This window comes from Dipteris shenzhenensis, chromosome 17 (genome assembly GCF_047967505.1).
Source record: "Dipteris shenzhenensis isolate YYH24624 ecotype China chromosome 17, Dip_SZ_1.0, whole genome shotgun sequence".
Taxonomy (NCBI): Eukaryota; Viridiplantae; Streptophyta; class Polypodiopsida; order Gleicheniales; family Dipteridaceae; genus Dipteris; species Dipteris shenzhenensis.
The window spans coordinates 1,996,213-2,024,027 of NC_141612.1; the positions used below are offsets into that span (position 1 = coordinate 1,996,213).

The 27,815-nt window shown below is 44.1% G+C and overlaps 1 protein-coding gene across 3 annotated transcripts; it reads left to right on the plus strand.

The window, feature by feature from the left end:
* Positions 1 to 322: 322 nt before the first annotated feature.
* On the plus strand, positions 323 to 27,815 carry GB1 (GTP-binding protein 1). 3 transcript variants are annotated; one of them, XR_015542444.1, is made up of 7 exons: positions 323 to 878; positions 1,012 to 1,152; positions 24,103 to 24,211; positions 24,342 to 24,403; positions 26,893 to 26,996; positions 27,099 to 27,261; positions 27,450 to 27,810. XR_015542444.1 is itself a non-coding variant. In XM_087388164.1 (6 exons), the coding sequence occupies exons 1-6, from the start codon at positions 786 to 788 to the stop codon at positions 27,199 to 27,201; spliced, it is 612 nt and encodes a 203-aa protein (XP_087244290.1). In that variant the 5' UTR covers positions 323 to 785; the 3' UTR covers positions 27,202 to 27,815. The 3 variants fall into 3 exon arrangements, 1 of the variants encoding a protein (XP_087244290.1); XR_015542443.1 differs by having other exon boundaries at positions 27,099 to 27,252; positions 27,450 to 27,807; XM_087388164.1 differs by having other exon boundaries at positions 27,099 to 27,815.

Here is a 27,815-nt window from a genome sequence, read left to right on the forward strand (position 1 = left end):
CTACATCGGCTATGTAGGATGGCCTCGCCATTATGAGGGTCGTCCCCACAAGCACCGTCCAAAATAAGATCGCCACCTTTTGACGACGGTCTAAGGGGTGCCTGGGGGTACTTCTACAGTTGTCTCGTGGTGATACAATCTAGACGTGGTCGACTTTGCATCCCACAATCCACCGTGTGTGTAGCCATCTTCTACATCCATCACTGCCCCCATCTTCTGACATCACCCTAGAAAGAGGGTGTCGCACCTTCGCTCTCTGCAATATGAGGATGCCCTCTAGTTAGAGAGCCTCCTCGTGTAAAGTTGGAACTCTAGCAAGGAGATGCTAAGCCAGCATTGCTGATTCTAGCTTGTGAGCAATGAGGACCTGAGAGGGTTGTTGTTGCAGGTCGTTTCAGCCAATCGGAAAGAAGCTCGAAGTGTGGAGTGGAATGTTGAGCTAGAATTGGCAAAATCCTCACAAGTGTTGCATGCCCCTCAAAGAGTAGCCTACTAACGACAAAGGGTGGCTTACTAACGACACACCGGGTCAACAGGAGAGGTGAACTCCATAATCATCCGACGGGAGCGTCCTCCTCCCCATCATCACCGGCCTCTCCGGATGATCCTCGAAGATCACGCTCCATACCACAGGATTGGCACCAGATCGGCCGCAGGCGCTGCAGTCCTTTCTTGCAATTCCACTCTTATAGGAAAAGTCTGTTTTGCAAATCCGAGCACCCGCACGGCCTCTCATGATCCCCTGTGTTTGAAGAAGGGGTAGTAGATCTACGCCGAGGGAAGGGATGTTCTCTCTGCTGTACGGGTTGTGGAAATATCTGTTTAGTAAAGCGGAGTTTCATGCCCTCATACTGGGCATCGATAAGGCCGGGAAAACGGTAATTGCCTACACCCGATAGCCGTTCGTATGTATTCGTTCTTTTTTAAATCTGACAGTACTGTGGTTATTCTTCCCCTTGCGGTCGCTGCGTTGTGCACACATTAGCTCTTAAAGATCTGCCGTTTGTGTAGACGTTATTGGAGAAATTGAAGACGCTTTATTCAGAGCTTGAAGGGCTCCCACCTGATCGCATAGTTCCGACCGTGGGGCTAAACATCGGCCGGGCTGAGGCATTTAAGTCAAAGCTTATTTTTTGGGATTTGGGAGGTCAGGTACGACATCGTGATCTATTCACGCGTTGAGAATCTTGAGCATGGAGGAAGACTAACAATGGCTTGCAGTGGGTGCTCCGTCTGTGTTTTTTTCGTTGCTGTAGATGAAGTTGTGTAAAACAGAGAAAGGGGAAGTTTCCTGCTCTCCTACTAATCCGTGAAGCATTCACGTTAGGCCTAGGCTTGGGTCATCGAGTTTTCGATGGATTTCGTTAGTCTTGGATGAATGAGTCTTCGCTCGAGGCATTCCTGGTAGACTTAGATTAATGAGTCTCCGAGGGGTCTTTAGAAATCCAGTATGGCTGCTTATGCTTGGGCACTGATGTCGACATAAACATTGCTTTGCTTGCTAGATATATTTTTCAAAAAAATTTGTTAGCTCATTTTTCTTCTCTAGAAATTTGGACTTTAGAACAACAAAAATCTGAACTTGTATATACACTTAGATCAATGAGTCTCCTACGGGTTTTCTTTGTAAGGAGTTAGCACTGTGACGACCTATTTTGTCGGAATGGTCACCTCCCCATCTGTAAGCCCCCATATGAGGAGAGCATGAGGGAGGCTGGAGAGATTGGGGCTGTCACATGGGCAGCACATGAGCTGCCATGTGGGCAGCTGTCAAAGCAAAGGACAGGTGTATGGCCTGCAACAGGGCCCTGTGAAGGGTGTGCTGACATCAGCAGGGTACGGCCCCACTGTACGGGGCTGTATGGAGGCTTATCAGATCTGTACGGCGTTGGAAAAAGGCCTGGCAGAGGCGCAACAGGGCGGGGGTGACCAACAACCTGGTCGGCCAGTCATAGGGCTGGTAGGGCTGGTTCCAGCCAGCCTACCATGCCTAGAAATGGCAGGGCAAAAGGGGGCTGGACCCTGCATATATAAGAGGGCATCAGCCCTTGAAGTGAGGGCCAAAGCCCTAGTTTTGTGGGCCAGGGGGCCCTGGTTAAGTGAGCCCTTTTAGGGCGGTTTTATAGCAGCCTGGTCAGCCTGATTAGGGTCGGCCAGATTCAGGCTGCTGGTCGGTTTTTTGGGGCAGGCCTTGTGCCCTTTAAAAGGAGGGCCTCCAGCCCTCATTCAGTATCACTTGCAGCAGCAGTTGGGGAGCAGACAGCAGCAGCCACAGGCCCACCCTTGGACCTACACACAGGAGGAGAAGGAGGTTGGCATAGGGCTGCAGACTGAGCTCAAGGTGCTGCCCACCTAGGCTGGCTTCCGGACAGCAAGGTGGATGGGATCTAGACAGAGAGTCTACATATGCTCGAGGTGGAGCACGCGGGCTCAGAGATCTACAAGTGCCAGGCTTGTAGTAGAAGGACCTTTTAGTTTCTGGACGGATGGAAATATAAAGTGTTGCTTCTATATTTGTCTCTGAGCATTGTCTATTTACTGGCTTGCACATCTATGCACATAAGTTAAGAAGTTTGTGATTCCACACCCCACACCACACTGTGTGAGCTCCTGGGCAATTCTGTCAGTCTTCCGCTGTGCGTACCCTCTATTGGGTCATTTCTAACATATTTTGCCAAGGGGTGCGTCTACTGTTTTCACAAACGCTGTATTTATGGCCTGCCCTTGGGCTAGGCCTTAAGCGATGGTCATTTCTCTAAGAAGCAAAAATTCAATTTTAGTAATTTCGAAAATTTGGCCATCATTTTCTCCCCCTTTCTCTCTCTCTCTCTCTCTCTCTCTCTCTCTTCTTCTTCTTTCTTCTTCTTCTCTCTCTCTCTCTCTCTCTCTCTCTCAGCTTTCAGTTTGCCAGGGCAGGCCTCTTGAATGTATTCAACTTGTTTGTTGCCAGTATACACAAGTTTCTCTAAGCGTTCTATGTAATCTCCTTGATTTGGTAGAACTCTCGAGTCTTGACGGCTGCCTTGATAAGGTGAGCATATGGCACTCACTGCAGACACTGCACATAGCAGAGAAGCCTTGTCAACAGATTGTCATTGACATTGCACATAACAGAGAAGCCTTGTCAAGAGATAGTCATTGAAATAGAAGACTGTACACTTTTCTGGGGACATTAGAGAAACTGAAGACTCTCTTTTCAGAGCTTGAAGGGCTCCTGTCTGATTGCAGAAACATTGGCCAGGTTTAGGCATATAAGTCAAAGATAATTCTTGCTATTTGGGAGGTCAGGTGTGACATTGTGATTTATTCCCGTGTTGACAAAGCTCAAGCATGGAGGAGGACTAACAATGGCTTGTAGTGGGTGCTCTGTCTGTTCCTTGCTTTAGATGAAGTTCTATTATCCAGAAGAAAGGGGAATTTCCTGCCCAAGGGCAAAGGCCAGTCAAAGACACCAACATGCCATTGGGATGCTAAATCTGCTTCATACCGTTCAGATTTTAAGTTTGCTGTGTTTGCGATTTTCATCAAGCGAGCTTGTTTTTGAGGGTAGAACTCTTGACGACTGACCTGGTCAGGGGAGCATTGCCCTCACAGTAGACAAATGATTAGAAGTCTACATTGCACATGATAGAGAATCTTTGTCAGCAGGATACTCATTGACATGAAGACTGCACATAAAGCACATGCTATCTCTCCATCCTCTCACTCTCTTCCGGCAGTGATTATCCTTGTCACTGGTGGCAGTGGAAGTGGGGCAAGGGAAAGACAGAGGAGTCTAGTGCTGGCCCTTAAGTGACCTGAACGTGTTCTACAAAGAAAAGGCACAATTATTGACACATCAGATGAATTAAGGCCTAGATGTTCAGGATTTTAGCTTCACAACTGGCTAGAGACCAATATATTTGTCAGTGGTATGATCTGTCCCAGCAGGGAACGGTGAAAGACTACATCAAACAATTCCCTATTTACTCATGGGATTGATGAAAAGGGCAAGATGCTCAAGTTCATTCATGGTCTTCACCCTAGCCTAGCCTCTAATGTTTCTGTCCAGAGGCCCATCTGTACTTGGCAGGCCATGCAGCTTGCTGAACATTATGAGCCTAAGTATAACTTGAAGGAAAAGGGCATTGGTATTGGGCATTTTGGCAACAAGCCCATGAGTAAGGTTAGCACTAGATTTCCTGCTGTCTGGAAGTAGCTAAAGCGTATAAGGGTGGTGAGGCTAAGGCCTTGCCTAAGCCACCAAGCAAGGAGGATATGGGGGAAAGATTAGTTAAGCATCTCTCTCAGGCTCTCATGGAGGAAGGAAGGAAGAGAATATATGTTACTTCTGTGAAGAGAAATGGCGCTTGGACCATAGGAGCAAATGCAAGGCTAAATCACGAGCAAAACTTACTTGAAATTGAAGGTGGTTTACCCTCTGAGAACCCAGAAGCATAATATGAATTTCATGACTGTGTGAGTGATGGCCAAGATGATGATGTGGTCAACCATGGATCCAAAGAGGATCCCTCCTTCCCATGTGGGTCCACTCCTTGTGATACCATGGTAGATGGCAACTACCAGTCTAAGCAACTACCCACAATGGAGGTAATTGATGATTGCGGATGTTGGACGAGATTCAAATGGGAATTCTTGTGTTGATGATGATAACCTGTTTGGGGACACTCAATCTGTTCTGTACAGCATCTCTCCAGAAGCTATCATGGGCTCAAGTGGTACCCAAGGTCTCAGATTGATGGGGATAATCAATGGTAGATCGTCCACATTTTGGTTGATAGTGGGAGTACCCACAACTTCATCAACTCCCAATCTGTCCAAGCAGTCCCATCTACATTGGACCATGGCCTTAAAGTTAAGTGGCTAATGGTGAGCATTCCATCAGCAAACAATGTTGCCAAGCCACTCAAATTAAATTCTCTGGAGAGTATTCCTTTATGGGCGATCTACTTGTTCTAGATATGGGACCTTTTGATATTGTATTGGGCTGCGTTTGGATGGTCTTGAACAAGATGTGTAAGTTTCCAGAAACTGAAGGATGCTCTAACCTAAGATCCCATCCTTGTGTGTCCAGATATCTCTCAACCATTTGTTAGAAAATTAAATCCCACCAGAGGGTATCCTGTAGCGGAAGACCGATAGATGATACATGTGGAATTGTTCACTATGGAATCAAACTTCATACATTGTGTGTACTTCACAAACATAGATGTGTGTGTGCAAGCCAGAATAGACAGTGCATCCGAGACAAATATAGAAGCAACACTTATATATTTCTGTCCGTTCACAAACTGGACACAATACATTATATGCATGGCACCTCTAGATTTTTGAGCCCTCGTGCTCCTCTGAGCTTATGTAGACTGTCTGTCCAGAGATCCCTTCCACCTTGCTGTCCGGAAAGTGAGCCTAGGTGGGCGGCCACTTGTTGAGCTAAGTCTGCAGATCTTCAGCTTAGTTCACCTCCTGGGTAAGGCCCAACCACTCATAGTTCAAAGAAACGTTTCAATACCTAGAAACGTGAAACATTTCAAAACGTTTCAAAAAAACAGGGGGCGTTCAAAAATTGAGTTTGTATATTTGGGTCTTAATAAATACAAAATTTAAACCCTGCATACATATAGTATACTGAAAATATGTAAACTAAGCTTAAAAATCACTAAATGCCTATAATGCCCAATGATTTTGGAGTACTCTAGTCTGTAAGTTGTTACTAGCTAGTTGTTACAGAAGATTAGAGATACTTTAAATTAGAGTGTGAGTTTTGAACTTTAAAAATTAGTAATAAAGAGACTAGAATCTAGGTTACAAAGTTTAAATTTCAAACTTTTAACTAAATATTAATATTTTTTATTTAGGTTAGTACAGGTAAAGATACTCCATGTTTCAATCTAGGTTACAAAGTTTAAATTTCAAACTTTTAACTAAATATTAATATATTTTATTTAGGTTAGTACAGGTAAAGATACTCCATGTTTCATTGGTAATGATATGTTTCGAAACGTGTTGCAAGTTTCGAAACGTTTCGTTACCGACAATGAAACGCGTTTCATTGTGACTATGCAACCACTGCTACTGTTGCTGCTCCTTCCTGCTTCTCAGAGGCTGCTCCAAGTGATGAGAATGGAGGCCCCTAGGGCTTTCTTTTATAGGGCTGAAGCCCTACCCAAAATGGCCGACTATACAGCCCCTGCCAGCCGACTCAACTCCCCCTACCAGCTCACTGGGGGGAGGAGCCTATAATGCCCCTACAGGGCTCATTTGCAGGCTTTGGCTGGCCCTGCCTGGCCACATGGCATCCAGCCACTGGCCCAGGCAGTTCCAGCCTTGATTCTTTGCTCGAAATCTGCCCATAGGGTCCCAAAACCGTGCTGAACTGCTGCGCCTTCTTCCTGCCTCTGTCCTGCACCATTCCAGCCTTTGGAACTGCTCCAGGAATGCCCATACAGCCTGCTGTACTGCCCAGAACCTTGCTGATGTCAGTGCCCTGTCCATGCAGGCATCTCTTGCTGGAAACCCTGCCCAGACAGCCTCTTCCCTCCATGGTGGCTCTCCTCTGCCAGGGATCTCCTCTCGCTTTCTGCTGCTAACATGGCAGTCCATCTGCTGTCCATGTTGCAGCCCGACCATTGAAGCTGATGCTAGTGGTAGGGGCCTTGGGGCAGTGCTACAGTCACGTCTGTACATTCGTACTGCTCCCGTACAACCGATTGTACTTCTTGCAGACGTTGCGACAAAAGTACAGCCGTACAGTCCGTACTGTACTGACTGTTGCAGGTTTCTTGAGCAGGGTACTTTTGCAGGGTACTCTCGTAGGGTGGTTGTTTACAGGGTCTTCTTGCAGGGTCCATTTGCAGGCAATTTTTTGTGCATTGTGCCATTGCTTGGCTGAAGATTTGGAGCAGATCTGTGAGTGCTTTGCAGGCCATATTTTGTGAAATTGGGCATTCTGTCAATTTGGGGCTTTTTTGTGAATTTGCCCCAATTTTTGCTTAATTTCACCCCAAAATTTAGGGCTTTTGGTTTTGCACTGCAATTTATTGCATATTTGGGGCTTTCAGTTAATTTGCCCTCTTTTGGATGCGATCTCCCTAAAGAAATTGGGGCTTTTGGCATTCGGATGCAATCTGGCAGTTGAAAGATCATTTGGGAGATTTGCAAGCAGTTTTGGACTCAGTGTATGGATTCCGTACCTGCACGTCAGATCGGTACTGCTGCTGGAGCGCCGGTGGTACATCTGCTACCTCAGCGCCCCCATCCGTACAACTGTTGGAGCGTCGTACGGCAGCCCAACATTTCCACACCTCTGCATCTGTACAGCTCTGCGCTGTACATTCGGCACCAGCAGATAGCTCGTCGTCCGTACAAGCAGTCACGTCTGTACATTCGTACTGCTCCCGTACAACCGATTGTACGGACAGCTGACAGATCATTTGGAAGATTTGCAAGCAGTTTTGGACTCAGTGTGAGTCAAATTGTAGACTTTTGCCACTTCTTGCAGAGATACTTTGCAGATTTTTGGGCATTTGCAGAGCATTGTGGTGCATTTCAAGCCTTTGATAAGCCATGACAGTAATTGTTACTGTGGGCAGAATTTTTTGCCAGACTCTGGTTGTGCATTTTACATCTTAGGATGGGATTTTACTCGTCTATTTTGCTGCGTTTTTTTGAGTTTTCTGACGGAAATGGCTCAGAACAACCCCAATGAGGTGTTTGGAGTCCTCACATAAGAGGATAAGTTGGATGGCACCAACTACTTGTGGAGTTTTATGGTTTGCAACATCTTGGTTGGCAGACATCTCTAGGATTATGTCAATGGAGATGAGGCAAGGCCATGGTTGTTAAGACACTCGTGTCTTATGATAAGACACTTAAGACATGTGTCTTACCTTAAGACACCTTTAGACACTCTTGTTTTTTTTTTTTAGTGGGTTGGGTGTAACAACAAACATCGAGTTTGACTTAACCATGCTATCATTGATGGTGACTTCGAATCCAACAGTGGCAGTGACCTCGCAGATTCGGATTAGGATGAACCTTGAGAGATTTGCTCTTGAGAGTCAAAAGTTTCCTTTCAATTATATGTATTGAGATGCATATTTCATTCATGTCACATGTGATTGACATACTGTTGCCATGATCTTTATGTGTATTGATTAATGATGTTGGTATATAATCTATGTAGCCCTCTAGGCTCTTGTTAAGTCGTTTATCTAGATTTTTGAATATCAAGATTCTATTGTCAATTTAAATCTTTAAAGTTGTGAGTCGTGACTTGCAAGCTCTTGAGTCGAGACTCTTAACTTGCAAGATCTTGCAAGATCTTGAGTAGTGAGTCTTAACTTTAACTTTTAAGTCTTGAGTACATTGTTACTTCTTGCATTGTTTAAGTGTAGCTTATTGTACTTCTAGAATCAAGCAGCTAGCTATGTTAGCAAGTTGTACACTTGTATAATTATACATATATTAATTAAATATTTATTATTATAATGACGAGTCTTATCAAGACACTTTAGACACTCATGTCTAAAGTGTGTCTAACGTGTCGTGTCTTAACGTGTCTTACAACGATGGGCAAGGCCAGAATTTGTGGCTACACCTGTCACTCCTACAATTGGGGGCAGACGTAGAGGTCAAAATGCAGCACAAGTGATTGGAGCAGCGGTGACTCTAGTGGCTCCCATAACAGAGCAGAAAAGATGGGATTCTAGGGATGCACAAGCTCTTTCTGTTATTTCTCTTTCTGTCAAGAGGTTCATTATTCTTCACATTCGGTCATGCAAGACCTCAAAGGCAGCGTGGGAGATTTTAGAGAGCATGTTTGCAGCAAGAAATGATGCCAGAGTTTCCTTCCTAAAGAGAGAGCTATCTCATACGCATATGGATGAGGGAGATTCCATGAATGCTCACCTCACAAAACTTAAGGATTTGAGGGAACAGTTGCTGAATATAGATGAAGTTATTTCGAATTCAGAGATGATTTCCACCACTTTCAATTCTCTTCCTGAGTCTTATCTCGGTTTCCGCACGATGCCTTTTTGTCTTGCATTTCAGATTTTTCAGTGGATAGTCCAGATACTACAACCACTCTTGAGGATGACCCGTATGCTTTCTTGACTTGCAGTTATGATCCTTCAAAGGATGCATGCTCTTTCAGTGTCAATGAGACATGAACACTTGGTATTTTGATAGTGGTGCTTCTTAGCACATCACTTCTAAGAAGAGCCTTTTTGCATCTCTGCATCCATTTTCTTTAGAACAACAAAAATTCTAAATTTGTATGATTGGACTTATTCTAGTCTTACAAAGGTATATATTTTTGCATCTCTGTATCCACCACCTACTAAAAAGAAGGTGACATGTGCAAATAATTCTTCTTATTCAGTGTGTGGAGTGGGGACATCATACTTACATCCATGGATGGCACAGATTTCAGAATTACAGATGTTCTTTATGTGCCAGATATAAAGAAGAATTTGCCTTTAGTGTCCTCTCTCAATTGATGAGGATTTCAGGTCATATTTGATGATGCTAAGTGTGCAGTCCGAGACAAAGAGAATGACTATGCTTTGATGTTGTCTGGCACTTTGTATCGGGGTCTTTTTCAGCTTGACATTTATGAGAAAAGATCCGATCTTGCACTTTCAGTGAGCACTCCTTGTGCTGCGATGCAGAATGCGGAGTTATGGCATGTCATATATGGGCACATGAGCTATGGCAGCTTAATGGCACTTCAGAAGCATGCTATGGTTGATGCATTGCCTCCTTTGGAGTCACCTCCTCCTCATGCATGTGAGGGATGCATTCTTGGCAAGATGCATAGATTTCCTTTTAAGAAGGATGGTGTAGTAAGAGCTACTCGTAAATTATAGTTCATACACACTGATGTCTACGGTCCCATGAGGACACTTGCTTTTGGTGGTCATCTCTATTATGTTACATTCATAGATGACTTCACCAATTATACTTGGGTCTATGGTCTTAAGAAAAAATCAGAAGTGTTTATGCATTTCAAACACTTTGTGGCTATGGTTGAAAATGAGACAAGACTCAAGGTGTAGAAACTTCGCACAGATAGAGGGGGGGAATATATGTCTCATGAGTTTGATGCATTTTTTAAGGAGAAAGGCATCACACATCAGCTTACTGTGAGGCTTACACCTCAGCAAAATGGCAAAGCTGAGCGCAAAAATTGCACTCTTATGGAGATGGATAGATGAAAGGGAAGGTCAGAGGGAGAAGAACAACCGAGAGAAGGTGAGAGAGAGAGAGAGAGAGAGAGACACTCAAGATGCGGGTGTGAAGTGATGAGCCACACCACAAACTCATAGGTTTTATTAGGATTAGGTTTTTCCCCTTATGACTGTCTTAAGACAGTCATAGGTGTCATATTTTTAATAAAGGGGTGGCAATGTGCCTTTACCCCAACAACCTCCCACCTAAAGGCCAATATGCCGAAGGGGAGAAAAGAATAAAAATTACAGTAATATACAGTTACTGTATACAAGACCATAAAATAAGAGTGGTCTCATCCTAATCCCATGATGTGGCGGCAATGTGCAAACCGCTCTGTAGGCAAGCTCTTAGTGAGCAAATCTGCAGGATTATCATCAGTATGCACCTTCACAAGCTCAAGTCGCTTGTCTTCCAGTACCTCCCTGATGAAATGATATTTCACATCTATGTGCTTGGTCTTCTGATGAAAGACCGGATTCTTTGCCAACATGATAGCACTCTGACTATCACAATGCAAAACTGGCATATCTCCTGTAATGCCCAAATCTCCCACCAGCCGAGTAAGCCATATCGCTTCCTTGCAAGCCTCAGTGGCTGCAACATATTCAGCTTCAGTAGTTGACAGTGCAACGCATTTCTGCAACCGAGACACCCATGATATAGCACCTCCTGCAAATGTGAAAATATAACCGGTAGTAGACTTCTAGTTATCTGCATTCCCTACATAGTCTGAATCTGTAAAACCATGCACCAATGCATCTTGCCTACCATAGCATATGCACAAGTCTTTGGTACCCTTGAGATACCTCAAGACACCTTTCACTGCTTCCCAGTGCCGCTTGCCTGGATTTGCCATATACCTGCTGATGACTCCCACCGCAAAAGCAATATCCGGACGAGTGGCAACCATGGCATACATCAAAGAACCAATTGCAGATGCATACGGAACTTTGGCCATTTCAGCCTTATCATCATCTGATCTGGGGCTGTCCTTACTGCTGAGTTTTAAATGTAGGCAACGGGGTACTAATAGACTTCCCCCCCTCCATTTTAAACCTCTGCAGTACTTTGTCAATGTACTCCTTTTGTGACAGAAACAAAAGTCCCTTGGACCTGTCACGAGTAATCCGCATGCCAAGAATATGGTTTGCATCACCCAAGTCTTTCATGTCAAAAGACTTATGCAGTTGTTTCTTCAAAGCACTAATCTCATGCTGAGATTTACTGGCAATCAGCATGTCATCCACATGTAGAATGAGTAGCATCAAACTGCCATCCTTTGCCCGTTTGGTGTACAAGCAATGATCGGTCTCACACCTATGATACCCTTGGGACTGCATGAAGGCATCAAACTTCTTGTACCATTCTCTTGGTGCCTGCTTGAGTCCATACAAGCTCCTGTTGAGTTTACACACAAGCTGCTCTTTCCCTTTAACAGCATATCCCTCTGGCTGACTCATATAGATCTCATCATGGAGATCTCCGTGAAGAAAAGCAGTCTTCACATCCATCTGACATAAATCCATGGATGTCCTCATGAGCAACAAGAGCTAACACTGCTCTCAAAGTAGTCATCTTGACTACAGGGGAAAAGATCTCATCAAAACCTTTCTGCCTGCTAGCTGCACCAAGTCCCATGTATCATTTTGAAGTAGGGAGTCCATTACAGATTGCATGGCTTTCTCCCACTTCCTTTTCTCTGTTCTTCCCATAACTTCCTTGAAGCTGGAAGGCTCACCACAATCTGTCAGCATGATAAAATCAGCCACATTATTGGCTCCTGGAACAAACCTGTCAGGAGGCCGTTGTACACGGGTGCTCCTCCTAACAAAATGTTCCGGATTAGGCTGCTGTCCAGCCTGTTCGTCATGCATGACGGGTGGCTGTACCACCATATCTGGCTGTTCTACAGCCCCATTTGCTGGCATATTCAGTGGTGCATCATTGGCAAAATTATCTGGCTGATTTTCAGCCTGTATACCCTCTTGAACAGGGTTATCTGCAGCAGCCTGTTGCTGCATATAAAAGGGCATTCTTTGCTGTCCAACATCATCATAAATAACCCTCCTGTATTCCACAGGTTGCACGGGTTCCTTGTGTACACTATCCTCTTTAAAGATGACATCATTGCTGCGTATAATCTTCCGTTTAACGGGATCCCATAACCTGTACCCCATTTCACCTTCGTCACCATAACCCATGAAGATGCATCTGAAAGACTTTGGCTCCAGTTTGGTGCGCAGTTCTTTGCGTACATGAGCAAAGCACTCGCAGCCAAACACACGTAAGTGCTTATATGAGGGTGGCTTGCCAGACCACACCTCCTCTGGCACTTTCAACTCCAAAGCCTTGTTTGGCGACCTGTTAATAATGCGAACTGCTGTTTGCACGGCTTCTGCCCAAAAGCCATGGGGCAATGCAGCATAAGACAACATACATCGAACCTTCTCCTGAATAGTTCGATTCATCCGCTCACTGACACCATTTTGAGATGCATTATGAGGGGCTGTGAGTTCCTGTTTGATGCCCTTAGCTTCGCAAAACTGCACAAAAGCATGTGACACATACTCACCCCCATTATCGGATCGGAGGCATTTCACCCTGCGACCTGTCCGATTCTCAACCTGAGCGACAAACTTCTTGAAAGCATCTAAGGCATCGCTTTTATGCTTCAAGAAATAGACCCACACTTTGCGTGTGGCATCATCAATAAAAGTAATAAAATACTTTGCACCCCCTAGTGATAACTGTGGCATCTCACACAAATCAGTGTGCACTAGATCAAGCGGTGCTCTATTCTGGGGAGTTCTCCTCTTATGAGGAGTCACAGAATGCTTGCCAAATATGCAATGATCACAAGTAGGCAAATCTGAAAAAGAAAGAGACGGCAGATAACCCAAACGTGATAGTTCTTGCATTCCTTTAACAGACATGTGTCCCAACCGGCTATGCCACAATGAAACCTTTGGCAGCTCGGTTATGGCAACAACATGATTACCCACACTGGAAACATAAAGAGGGTACAAGGTATCACTCTTATAACCCTCAGCCACTACAACCTGGCCATCAGTAATCACCCATTTGGAATCCCCAAATGTAGGTGTGGTAACCACTGTCATCCAACAAGCCAGTGCTAATCAAATTTTTCTTGATTTGCGGCACATGGCGAACACCATCAAGCATAAATGTGCGTCCATCAGGGAATACTATTTGTATTCTGCCAATCCCTGCAATCTGACACGCATAGTTGTTCCCAAGATGAACAACTCCATGAGTACCTGTGTAGGAAGTAAACCACTCCCTATGAGGAGTAACATGAAAAGAAGCACCTGAATCCAAGAGCCAGGTGTGCATGTCATGGCCATCAATAACCAATGTGTGTGCAATTACAGCAGAAGAACATAATACCTCATGTCTGTCACTGTCACTGTCCTCTGCTCCAACATTCACTGCATCCAAGTCATCTACCTTGGCCTTGCCTTTGCCTTTGCTTCCACTGCCTGCATCCTTTGCTTCAGCCTTCTTGGCTTTCTGATCCCGTATAAACTTGAAGCACTTAGACTTCACATGTCCCTTCTTGCCACAATAAAAGCATTCAATATCCTTTTTACCACGGGACTGACTGCGGGATTTGGACTTACTAGCAGATCTCCCCTTCTGCTGAGTCTTGCCTCTTTCCTGTACTTGCAAAGCATTTGAAGACTTGCTGCCCGCATTATTTTTCCTGCTCATCTCCTCCATGAGGAGAGAGCTCTCTACATCAGCATATATAAGAGTGACATTCGAATTAGACAAGGTGGTCTTGAAAGTGTCCCAACTCTCAGGAAGAGTACACAACAAGAAAGTAGCCTTGAACTCCTCATCAAGGTTCAATCCCTGTGCAATAAGCTGTGTAAAGATGGCATTGAACTCACTCAAGTGTGAGGTCATAGCTGTACCTTCCTTCATGCGAAGATCAACCAGCTTCTTCAACCAATACACCTTACTGGCTGAACTCTTTTGGGCATACAACTCTGCTAGCCTCTACCATACACCATAAGAGGTCTTTTCAGCCTGAACATTGTACACGAGAATCACTGAGAGTAAGCATGATAGCAGCCCTCGCAGGCAAATCTAGCTCCTCCCATTCATCATCTGACATCCTAGATGGCTTGACACCCTTCACCCTTATGGGCTTAGAAATCTTCTTAAGCAGAAGTACATTCAAACACTGTTCTGCCCATAATGCATAATTGTGTGCCCCTTCCAACTTCTTTATGTTCAGAATTGATGATTCACTTCCCCCTGATGCCATATCAGATAAGGAAAGTACCTGACTCCCTGTAAGTCAAAAAAGACTGAATAAAATTCTGATTTCTCAGAAAAAACCTGCTCTATCAAGAGCCAGGAGCACTCATAATAGTGCTGTTTTTTACTGTCAGAAAATCTGCAGCAAAACAGAAAATTCCCTCCAGTTACTGTACCTTCTGACACACTGTACCGTGCTCAAATAGGCATAAAAACAGTAATTTCAGAATGCTGCAGCTGCTCCACAAGTGCTTTAACAGTGCATCATCAGCTGACAAAGCACAAAGCACTGCTGTCCTGATCACTTCTCCCACCTCAGATGAGGTATTGCACTGATTTTATATGCATAAACCACTTGTCATACATTGTTCTGTTCACTGAAAGAAAAGCTCCAGACTCTTCAGCCTGTCACAAACCTGCAACAGAAAATGGGACAAATCCCAAGTAATCACCCTTCAGCCAAGGGGATAAAAGGCATCTGAAGGTCTCAAAACAATAACCCAAGTGCTCTCAAGCAAAATCTGGGCAAAAGCCCCTTGATTTGACACCCTGTGTAGAAGTGACATACACAGATCCCAACGTACAAACACTCAATGATGAACCTTTTGAGCACTGTCAACGATGGACAGTTAGGGACCGAGTAAACTCGATGCGCCCTGGCCAAGCGTGGCTCAACTGAGGTTCTCTGAGTGTTGCACAAGAAATGTGACCTGCAAGAAAATGTCACCTCCACACTGCGGAAATCGAGACGAATGTGTGCACTCTGGCACTACACTACCTCAAGGCATACAAGGCATCAACTGCCGGGCAAAAGCCCTATGATCTGCTCACCCGTAAACTGAGATTCAAACCCAGTAAAAGCATATATCCTCTGTCAGATGCATAAATCCCGATATCTGTGCACAAGTCCTCCTCCAAATAGGAGGGAAATAAAAGAAAAGTACTTGCTGTACTTCACGCAATGCAATGCACCTCGGAAAAATTCCAAATCTCCTCGCTGTACCTGTTGTACTTTTCTCGAAATTGGAGATTTTCTTCTTCTTGCTCCTCGAATGCTTCCTAGGCTTGCGTGCCTAGATGCACGTTCAGTTGCACTCGTGTTGCACACAACTCGTATTCCAGCTGTACCAGTTGTACTTCAGCTCGTGTACTTGTGCAGGGTACGGAAAAAAAAAATTCGAAAAAAGAAAACTTCCTTGACGCAGATCCTTAACGCAGAAGTTCCTTGCGCTGCTCCCAATCGAAAAATGTACCTCCTTGTCGCAGTCCGTACGGCGATCCGTACGGTACGGTCGACCGTACAGTGTCCGTACGGATGTACGGACGGCCGTACGTCCGTACGCGATTCGACGCCCAGTTGCGCCCACGCGCTGCCTGCACGTTGCCCGCGCTGCTGCTTGCGTTGCCCTGCGCTGCTGCCTGCGTTGCCCTGCGCTGCTGCCTGCGCTGAGCTGAGGATAGATAGAGGGGGTGGGTAGGCCAGGGTAGGGGGGGAAGGATAGATAGCTTTGATACCAGTTGAAAGGGAAGGTCAGAGGGAGAAGAACAACCGAGAGAAGGTGAGAGAGAGAGAGAGAGACACTCAAGATGCGGGTGTGAAGTGATGAGCCACACCACAAACTCATAGGTTTTATTAGGATTAGGTTTTTCCCCTTATGACTGTCTTAAGACAGTCATAGGTGTCATATTTTTAATAAAGGGGTGGCAATGTGCCTTTACCCCAACAATAGATGCATGCTTACTAGTAAGAAGTTGCCTCACAAGTTTTGGCTCGAAGGCATCATGTGTGCCAATTATGTTTTGAAACGGGCTCCCTCAAAGGCTTTGAAGACAATCACTCCCTATGAGGCATGGCATGGGAGAAAGCCTTCAGTGGATCACTTCAGAGTGTTGCATATGCCTACGTGCCTGTGGAGTTTTGACATAAGTTGTCAGATAAGACACTTACGTGTGTTTTTGTTGGGTATAGTGCACAGAGTGAAGGCTATCGTCTCTAGAATCTTGCTTCTCGCAAGTTTTTTGTAAGTAGAGATGCTATTTTTTAAGAGAATTCAGCACATACACATGCTGAATTTACTATTTCAGCTTCTTCAGATGATGTTTTGAGGGGATGCTTCTTATAGCTTTTGGTTCCCCAGCTGAGACTCATGCTGAAAATCAGAATTTACAGCAACCTCCTCCTGATCCACATGCCCCGATTCAGCCACATGCTGATTTTGTACCTCCACAGGGTGTGGATGAAGTTGTCAGGCAAGAGATTCAAGAGATACATGCAGCCAAAACAGTTCTGAATTGGTTGCTACAGACTCTCAGGGAGAGTAGGCTCGAGGCACCTTTGCTTGGCAGGACTCGTAGTGCAGTAAGGCACGCAGGGATAATGTGCATTGGATGCATGCCCATGCACAATGAATTGCAGTCTATTGAGAAAAATCAGACCTGGGATGTTGTGGATTTGCTACCAAAAAAGCATGCCATTGGTACCAAATGGGTTTTTAAAGTGAAACGGAAGCCAGATGGGTCCATTGATAGGTACAAGGCAAGGCTGGTTGCCAAAGGCTATGCACAGAAGAAGGGCCTAGATTATGAGGAGACTTTTGCTCCTACATCTCGGATGACCACCATAAGGTCAGTTATTGCCATGGCTGCAAATTTTGTTTGGAATGTCCATCAGCTAGACATAAAAACAGCTTTCCTTAATGGGGACTTGCAAGAAGAGGTTTATGTCAAACAACCTCTTGGATTTGAACTTTCTGGCAATGCACTTCAAGTTTGCAAGCTGAATAAAGCTTTATATGGGCTGAAACAAGCCCCACGTGCATGGTATGCCAAGATTGGTGCATTCCTGGCAAGTAAGGGGTTACGTCATAGTCCCCTGGAAAGCACCCTCTACATCAAGAAGGATGGGGGGATATTTTGGTCATCATTCTTTATGTAGATAACATGCTGCTCACAGGGTCAAATGAGGAAATAATTGCAGATTTCAAAGCTGAGTTAAAAGCTGAATTTGACATGACAAATTTGGGCATGTTAAATTTGTATTTGGGGATCCAGTTCATACTAGACAAGGGTGGCATCGTTATGTCTCAATCCAAGTATGTGCAAAAGCTCTTGGATAGGTTCAACAAGTTATGTCTCATGGTTGAGTTTGCCCTTCACCTCCGGAGTGCCGACAGAAACTCAGTACAAAGACTTTGTATAAATGGATGCTCAAGTACGTGTGGGTGTGTGGATTTGTATGTGTGAGAGCATACTTCTATACTATGGTCTATACCCACTGTTGGGGTGTTGATGACGTCAGTGGGGATGTCATAGTAGCTAGTCCTTGTTATGCGTGATGGAGTTTATGGTTTTTAATCTTATGAGTGTCTATTGTGAGATTGAAACTGCACTATGTTGTCTTTTTAGAGGATGAGTTTGGGAATGTTCCTGGATTCATCTAGGTATATGCTTCTGTCGTATTAGCGGACATGCAAATTTCACGTTGTGAAGTTTTCGTCCAAGTTGAGGCCTGTTGGTATTGCGATAATTCTTTCTATCTTAAATGGTGTGTTGCCATTTCAGCTAGATTTATATTTAGATGCTTGTTTGGAAGAGACTAAAATGAAATCGTTTAGACTTCACAAGCAGTTGTAGCTTGAATGAAGAGATTTGGACTACCTTTTGATTAACCTTCTCCTTTAGTGCTAGCCTTCGTCATGGCTGAGTTTGCCCTTCACCTCCGGAGTGCCGACAGAAACTCAGTACAAAGACTTTGTATAAATGGATGCTCAAGTATGTGTGGATGTGTGGATTTGTATGTGTGAGAGCATACTTTTATACTATGGTCTACACCCACTGTTGGGCGTCGATGACGTCAGTGGGGATGCCATAGTAGCTAGATCTTGCTATGCGTGATGGAGTTTATGGTTTTCAATCTTATGAGTGACTATCGTAAGATTGCAATTGCACTATGTTGTGTTTTTAGAGGATGAGTTTGGGAATGTTCCTGGATTCATCTAGGTATATGCTTCTGCCTTATTAGCGGACATGCAAATTTCATGTTGTGAAGTTTTCATCCAAGTTGCGGCCTACTGGTATTGCAATAATTCTTTCTATCTTAAATGGTGCGTTGCCCTATCAGCTAGATTTATATTTAGATGCTTGTTTGGGAGAGACTAAAATGAAATCGTTTAGACTTCACAAGCAGTTGTAGCTTGAATTAAGAGCTTTGGACTACCTTTTGATTAGCCTTCTCCTTTAGTGCTAGCCTTCGTCATGGCTGAGTTTGCCCTTCACCTTCGGAGTGCCGACAAAAACTCAGTACAAAGTGTTTGTATAAATGGATGCTCAAGTATGTGTGGGTGTGTGGATTTGTATGTGTGAGAACATACTTTTATATTATGGTCTACACCCACTGTTGGGCGCTGATGACGTCAGTGGGGATGTCATAGTAGCTAGTTCCTGCTATGCGTGATGGAGTTTATGGTTTTTAATCTTATGAGTGACTATCGTGAGATTGAAACTGCACCATGTTGTCTTTTTAGAGGATGAGTTTGGGAATGTTCTTGGATTCATCTAGGTATATGATTGTAAGCCTATAGCCACTCCCATGGAGCTAGGGCTGAAGCTTACTATGTATGATGCAGGTGAATCAGTGGATGTCACACTTTACAGCTAGGCTGTTGGATGCCTCATCTATTTGTTCAATACAAGGCCTGCTATTCTGTATGCAGTATCTCAGGTGAGCAGGTATATGCACAGCCCAAAGACTACACATTGGCAGGCTGTAAAACGCTTCTTCTAGTATTTGTAAGGCACAAAGTCTTATGGCTTGATGTTTCCCAAGGGGGGTGACTTGCAGATGCATGCTTACAGTGATTTAGATTGGGCTGGAGACTATGATACTAGGCAGTCCACTAGTGGAAATTGTTTCTTTTTGGGCAAAGCGTGCACTTCTTGGCTGAGCAAGAAGCAATCTACAGTGGCTACGTCCTCATGTGAAGTTGAGTACATGGCAGCTTTCAGAGCGACAGTTGAATGTGTTTTGATGCGTTGTTTGTTTGCTGATCTTCATCTCTTATTGGAGGGTCCTTCTAAAATTCTCACTGATAGTCAGAGTGCTATAGCAGTGGCAAAGAATCCTATGTTTCATGCTCACACGAAGCACATTGAGGTTCATTATTATTATGTCAGAGAGAAGTTGTATGCTGGGGAGATCAGTATGATCTATGTGTCAACACATGACAATGTTGCATACATCTTCACCAAAGCACTTCCACGTGAGAAGTTTGAGGCATTTCGCAGTGCCCTAAACTTATCTCCTTTTGGTGATTGATCACTATGTTGTACACCACATTGGCACTGCCGGGGGGTATCAGAATTATTAGTATATTCTAGGCAGTGGCCAATGTAATGTAATAAGTCGGTTAGGGGCACTTTTTTCTCATTGAGGTTTTTTTCCCTAACCACAGTCCAATCCCTAACTACGGTTAGTGGATAGGATAAGGGTTTTGTTAGTTAGACAAAACCCCTCACTCTTTCTTGTACTGTTCAATTCTTCTATTCAGTTATTGAGTTCACTCTTGCTCTCACTCTTGCATTCTGTTCTCATTGTTCTCACAAGTACTTGGCTTCAGAGAATGATTTCGTGGAGATGTTTTCACGTATGTTATTGGTGGCCTCCTTCAAGATGCCTCTTGTTGTTGCTTACCCTCCATGCAAGCTTGGTAGACCTCTGCATTGTCTGCAATGTGTGGAAGTCTATCCATGAATCCGGATCTTGGCATCTTTGAGAGAGTCTTGTAGCTGATGTGCCCAAATCTCATGCCACAACTTTGAACTATTTGCGGGCCTATAATGCGCTGATCTTGTACAGTTTGTGTTCCTCATCTTCTCTTGCCGCGATGACTTTTGTCATATCCTTTGATCGGATCAGGACTTCTCTGTTATCAAAATTTGCCTTTATTTTGCCAAGTGTCCATTCCTAATGCTTCTCCCTTTAGTATACCCTCATAAACGTTATGCATATTAATTGCCTCTAGGCAATTAACAGCCTATAGCCAAAACAATCCATGCATAAGGAAACCTAAGGAGCTCCGAGTCCCATTGCACCCCTAATTAAGCACCTTGATAGGATGCTGTCTTTGACCTTTAGTTGAACCTATAACCTGCAACATAAACCACGCCATTGTTTCATACATAAAACCGACCAATATGTACAACAATTTACACATCTTGGTTACATCAAATTATATTATGGTCTCTATAAAGACTTCTGTCAACCAATCTTCCAAGGTCACGTTGCATTGAAACTGGAACGTAACATTGGGGCTGTTCATATTGTATTGTCAAGCCCGAGGGCAAGGATAATGGTAAGGGTAGGCTCGGCAAGGGCAAGTGATTGATAGGGTTTCTTGATATGAGGGCGAAGACTCTTTAGATAGTGGGAACAAGCCGACTAGACACTATACGAGAGAGGAGGTATTGCACGTTTGAAGGGGTTAGAGACTCGGATGTCAGATGGTCCCTAGATGGGGTTTTTGTTGGAGTTGAGGGCCATTTGGTGGCTCTGTAGGAGGCTTCAAATGGTGACAGCGTCGTCATCAAGTTTTATAGCACTAGCATTGGCCATTGAGCTTGACTGCCATGTGGCAGCGGATAAGGCTGCCACGTGGGCAGGTCTAGAGAGCAGGAAGATGCTCTCTAGCCAGCATAGTTTACTGCTATTTGGGCAGTGGCATGGGTTGAGAGAATATACCATGCACTTATTCAATATAGCTGAAGCAATTTAAACTGAAGAATAGTTCACATAAACGAGAGACAGAGAGGAGGTAGATGAGTAGGTCCATTGAATGGTGCCCAAAGCAGGCTAAATTAGAAGCTTTACCACAATACAAGAACAAGTACCTACTCTCTTCTTTCTACTTTATGTCAGTAGCCTCCAAGCCCTCTCCGATGGTTATGAATAGCATACAGCTTGGGGTCACTTGCTATCACAATGCATGAGTGAGATAATCCTAAGATGTATTGGAAAGGGCAGTGCAACCCCCCATGTATAGGTCAAGAAAGGCCTAGAACAGGCCAATCTCAGGTTATAGGCCGACGTGCTACGTGTGCAGTCTGCCACATCAGCTGACCAGCTACATGGACTGCCAACTTGTCCTGTCAGAGTAATATGGTCAATTCCCCATTTGTAAGCCCCCCAATGAGGAGAGCATGGGGGAGTTACACCTGTAGGAGTGTAGGGGGGAGGAAGAGGGATGAAGAGATTTAGGTGCTCGTTTGGGAGAGACTAAAATGAAATCGTTTAAGACTTCACAAGCAGTTGTAGCTTGAATGAAGAGATTTTGGACTACTTTTTGATTAGCCTTCTCCTTTAGTGCTAGCCTTCGTCATGGCTAAGTCTGCCCTTCACCTCCGGACTGCTGACAGAAACTCAGTACGAAGACTTTGTATAAATGGATGCTCAAGTATGTGTGGGTGTGTGGATTTGGATGTGTGAGCGTATTTTTATACTATGGTCTACACCCACTGTTGGGTGCTGATGACGTCAGTGGGGATGTCATAGTAGCTAGTCCTTGCTATGCGTGATGGAGTTTATGGTTTTCAACCTGATGAGTGACTATCATGATATTGAAATTGCACTATGTTGTTTTTAGAGGATGAGTTTGGGAATGTTCCTAGATTCATCCAGGTATATGAAGAGGCTGCCACATGGGCAGCACAGAGGCTGCCACATGGACAACATATGATTGTCCTTATATTTAATAGAGACCCACCCTTTAGGGCAATCTGTCCTGGAAGGGACAGCCACGGCATTGGCCATCCTTTGGGCCACATATGCACTCTATTTTAGAGCAAGAGTGCAGCCAATCTGAGGTGCCATTGGAGGGGCGCAATGGGCTACTTTTAGCCCAGACAGTGGGCAAAAATGGAGCAGGGACTTATAGGCCCCCTAAAGCCTGCCCTGGTCGGCCAGCTTCATAGACCAGTCGGTCTGTCACAGACTGGGTCGGCCAGTCTGGGGGGCGTTTCATGCCTTATGATAGGCAGGCACGCAGAGGCATTTGAGTAAAGCCCTCTGCAGACTGCTGAACAGCCCTCCAGAAGTGCGTAGTAGACATGAGAGGAGGCAGTTAAAGGCAGCAGCAAGGGCAGGGAATCCAGCTCCTGTTCCAGCCCTCATACTTGCATCAGAGCACTGGAGAATGTGGAGACAGAGGCATCGGCAGGGTGCAGCAAAGGCACCTGCAGATCCAGCAGTCCTTAACCATTGTGAAGCGCTCAAATAGTGAGCAGATTACATAGGCAGAAAGGGTGCCGACAGACGGAGAGTTTTGGGCTCCTCCCAGAGCCACTGCAGACCTCATTGGGAGGAGTGCAGCAGCAGGAGTGAGCATCATATTAGAACAACAGTTCGTGGCCTCAGTTTGAGCACTAGTAGGCAGCACCCCTGCCATCAGTATACCTTTTGTAACACATTTTGGGTCCTCTTTTTGGACATCCTTCTTCCATTATCAGCCGCTGTATCTTGCTTTCTATTCCGGGTCTGAGCGTGATGTATTTCTATACATGTGTGCACATCCCAAGTAGGATCTAGATTTCTCAGGTGTGATCTTGTGGTGTGTATGCTGTCAAATAGCCATCTAGGCAGCTCGTCTTGCTGTCATGTGATCAGCCCACTCGTCTGTGGGATAGGTTGGTGCATGTGGATGCCAATGCATCCTTTCTTAATGCCCCTGGTGTCTCCTCATTTGGGGGTCTTATAGGTGGGTATTTTACGTTTATGTCCAAAGGGGTGGAGCATTGATTCTCCAACATCAAGTGCCTTCGTGAACTACTTTTGTGATGAGTTAGCACATGAGTACTTGCTGAAGCTACTTGATATTGGACCTTGACGTGCTTTTTCTGAGCATGGAACTCAGGCCAGAACTCGCATCATCCTAGATCTAGCTGAGCCATACCACTTTGCATGCTTTGCACGTGAGCAGCCCTGATCCTGATAACCTTTGTAGGTTACTTCTTGCTTATCCAAGAAACATAGCTCCTGCCAGCATAAAAATAACCTGAATCACAAAAGCCAATTGAGAGTGTCCTCTGAGCTATACCTAAGAGGAGGGGCTGTCAGGGAGCATGGCAACCGTGCTCACTGGCACCATATATGCAATACTTTATACCAGCATATAATAATTACAGTGAGAATGATCTGTAACTTTTTATCTTTTACACATACTTCTACACTTGTGTTTTTAGAAGCTCTACTAGTATCAGCCCATGATTATAAGTTTTTCAGATTTAAATACTTTTTTCCTTACAAAACTGCTTCAATTCATTAATATACATGGAGACATCTTCATGCACATGAGTATAAAGGCCTACCTCCTCATATTAGTTTCCCTTATCTTAATATGTTGCCTTTGATTTGTTCAATCTTACAAAGCCTTTTTTAAAAACCGATTTATGTATTCTCATCTTATTTTTAACTTGTGGGAGTAACGAGGTGAAGCTTTTATCTCAAAAGTATATTTTACAAACGAATTAACGTTTGTGTTACAGTTAGTTTTATTTTGGCTCAATAAATGATGCGTTGTTATTTGACAGCTAGGCTTGCGGACAATCTGGGAGAAATATTTTGAAGAGGCCCATGCAGTAATTTATGTTGTTGATGCTGCTTGCAAGACACGATTTGAGGACACTAAGTCTGCCTTGGGTAATGCACCCTTGTGTTCAGTTGATTGTCTTGAAGGGAAATTTAGAATGCAGACTTTTGGTGGTGTATAGATTTTGAATTGAAAATTTAATTTTACCGTTAATTGTTAGGATTGATGTTTTGTTTTTAGAGAAGGTGCTTAGGCATGAGGATTTACAAGGTGCACCATTCTTGATTCTTGCAAACAAGCAGGTATCTACACCGCCAACTCTGAATAATGCTTTCTTCATTACATCCTTGGTGTAAATGTAGAAACACGCTTAGGCTCTTGTGTGCTTTTTGTCTCAATAGAGCATTTTGGTGTGTTGTACATCTAAGGAAGCTCTTTTGTTTTGGTATCTCTTTCCTTCTAGAGAGAGAGAGAGAGAGAGAGAGAGAGAGAGAGAGAGAGATGATATCTTTGTTTTAAAGTCCACCCGAGACCCGTCATGAAAAATTACAAACTTTTTATGTATTGAGTACCTGTTGGGCTAGCTTGTGTGCTAGTCCCAATACTTTGTTGCGATGTTCTAAAACCTCTTTCAAGTAGCTCCCTAGCTTCTTGGCTGGCTGCTCCAGCAGATTTTTTAAGTTATCTATGCTGCCCTCATAGCCTTCTTTGATGTGTGTATAAGCTGCTCATTTTCCACCTCCCTTGGGGGCAGATTTTAGCAGGTCCGTTCTTCTCGATCTTGGGTCTTGCCCACCTACCCTTTTTGACCTCAAGATCATGTGAAGTAGTTCTGATTTTGGAGATTATATGCCTTTTAAACAATGATATGTCTTCCCCGAGGTATTTCTGCATTCCATAGGTGTCCATCAAGTTGATTTCGTGTTTGTAGAGGTGCACTTTTCTCCCCGGGTTTTACCATATTTTCTATAGCATTTTCTGTGTTACTATCTCCCTGATTTACATGCATCTTCTGGTATATCGGCAGATGTTATACCCCATGATTCCATCCACTTCATTCCCTCTCTGTGCTAACCCATGGTTTGCGTAGCTTCCACCGCCTTATGTGGTATCCTACTGGCGTCCATCTTCCCAACTTGTTGAGATAAGCCATGAATTGACATAATGTTTCCCCTTTCAGAGGTATCATACATGTTTCAGCTTGGAGGATGGGGTAGGGTGTCTGTTTCTTACCCCCTAGCTCCCCTATTAGGAAACGCTTATGTAGAGTTTCTATTCTATCCCAATAACTTCTAGAGAGCCCGGGTGCCCAAGCTGGGCATCCGTAAAGATACTGTCTACACAAGCATGGTGTACGTTCCACAGATGTGCTTTCCTGCATTTGTTTTGGAAGGTATATAAAGCTTTCAAACCTCCTGGAATCCTCCTTTCCATGTATGCATTCCATTTGAAGTTGTCTGTGAAATCCAATTTATATGTGTTGACTGTTTCCAACTGTTTCCAGGGGCTCCCCTTCAAAGGTGACATCCACTTGTTTTTTACGAGGGGTGTGGGAGGTAGTAGCCAGTATCACGTGACATGTCGTGGAACATTTGGGTTGCTTGCTGTAGTCTGGTGATGGGTGAGCATCCGGTTCCACCCTCAGCTACCTTGGCTGCCATCTGGCAGGATATCATCTACACCCTGCGCTCCACTTGAGAGCGTGGGACCCAGGCTCTAGGGCAACTGTCGCGAGGCACACATGTTTCTGCAAGGCTTGGCCTGCAGGGTTTTTCTACATGTTCACTCGACGAGGGATTCGCTGGTTGTATAGTCCCCCCACTTGGCTGTTAGCCCCTGTACTAGAGATTCCGTAGGCAGTGAGCTGGGTTTCTCTAGAACAGGCTGGTTTTCTTCTTTCAGCCTTTATTGATTTTTTCCATACTCAGCACCTTCGGGGCTGCTGTTTTGTATGAATTTTTTCAAGCATTAATAGAAGGTTCCTTTCTTTGCAAAAATAAAAAGAAAAAAAGAAAAGATATTCCTTATCTTATGAGGGTATTTGTCTAGATATGTGAAGTCCGATGCAAGGCCTTATCATGCCACTTTTTATGTCAAACATTAGGAGTGAGACTGGCGCGAGAGCAGATTGGTTCAAGAGAGATTAAGGGCAGGCTGAGCTATGCATGTTGAGAGAAAGAAAGAAAGTTTATCGAAGTCTTCGAAAGACAGAAGGGTCTACGAGACTGAAGAAAACTAGAAACAATAAAGCTAAGGAGTCGGCCTTCCAGGGCTGATCTCAGAGAGGGAGGCGTGGAAGACTATAATATGGTCATTGCCATTTTGGCTGGGGTTTGCTATCAGAATTTTTATAAGCTATATTGTAGTGCTTATGGGGTTAACCACATGGCACAACCATTTGTGTATCCATGCATTTGATCGATTTTGTATTGATACGGCAAGGCCTAGCAGTGGTAATGTACTGGGCTGACAATTTCATGGTAGTTATGAATTCATGAAATATCCTTGTACGGCCTATAGTGACTTGTTTTATTTTCTTAAATTCAATGCTTTCTGCTGGTGTATTTGATTTCTTGTCTACTCTTGCAGTAAAATGCCTTTCTTTACACGAGGTCTGTAGTCCTTGATTTAACTAGAATTTCATCGCTAATTTCTGTTTTCTTTATGATGTAAGCTATGAGACAAGGAATATAACTACAAAAGATTAGACTTTTGTGACAAATTAATAGTACTCACTTGAAAGGACACATTTTCAGTTGCCTAAAAAACTTTACAAACTTTTTAAATTCAGGATCTTCCAGAGGCCGTCTCAGCAGATGAGTTGGCTAGATATTTTGACCTCAAAGAATTAAACGAGCGTCCCCATCTTTTCCAGTCTGTATCTGCATATGATGGGTATGTTATACTTGAAAGTACTCAGGACAACAATGAACATACAGATTGCTGTTGCGCTTGTAGAGAGTCTAGTTTATGACTCTTTACTTTCTGGTGCTGCAGCTCGGGTATCAGAGATGGAGTGTCGTGGCTGGTTGAAGCTATGAGAAAAAGCAAGCGTTCTGAGATGCTCAGGCAGCGAGCAGATGCTGCAATAGCAGTGTGAAAAAATTACAGATACTTACACGTGCAGATTGTGTAGAGTCATCCTGCCTTGGTATTCTTTGTAGGATACAAATTCATTCTTATTTGGATTGTTCCATCAACTTGAGAGAGTTTTAAGTTACGCTATCGCTTGAAGTTGTCTAGATTTACAAATATGCAATAGCAAATATACCCAATAGAGTGGTTTGAAAAGACTGTTCTGAAGTTCTAATGTTGGTTTCTTCTAACCTCTGGATGGTGTTCTATCAGCCAACATCCATCTTCTGGTACGGTTCTTCAAGTGCATGCTGATCTTTTTAATGAGGGAAAGGTTGGGGACTGGATTGTAGCGCACTATTGCTCGAGGAAAAGTGGCACTGCCTGCTTTTATTAGTATGGAGTCTTGTTGGTGTGTAACCTATATTTTACCCACCATGTTGAGCAGATCGTTTACTGACAATTTTGTATTGTCCTCCATATTGCTTTTGGCATTTAATGTACATGTATGCTGTCATGGCTGGCAGATAATTCCTTCTGAATCATACTCCATATTTTTTGACTTTGTATTAAGGCCTGCACTTATTATTGATAATCATGTAGCAATGTGGAACTATGCTGAGTTATGTTTCCCAAAGA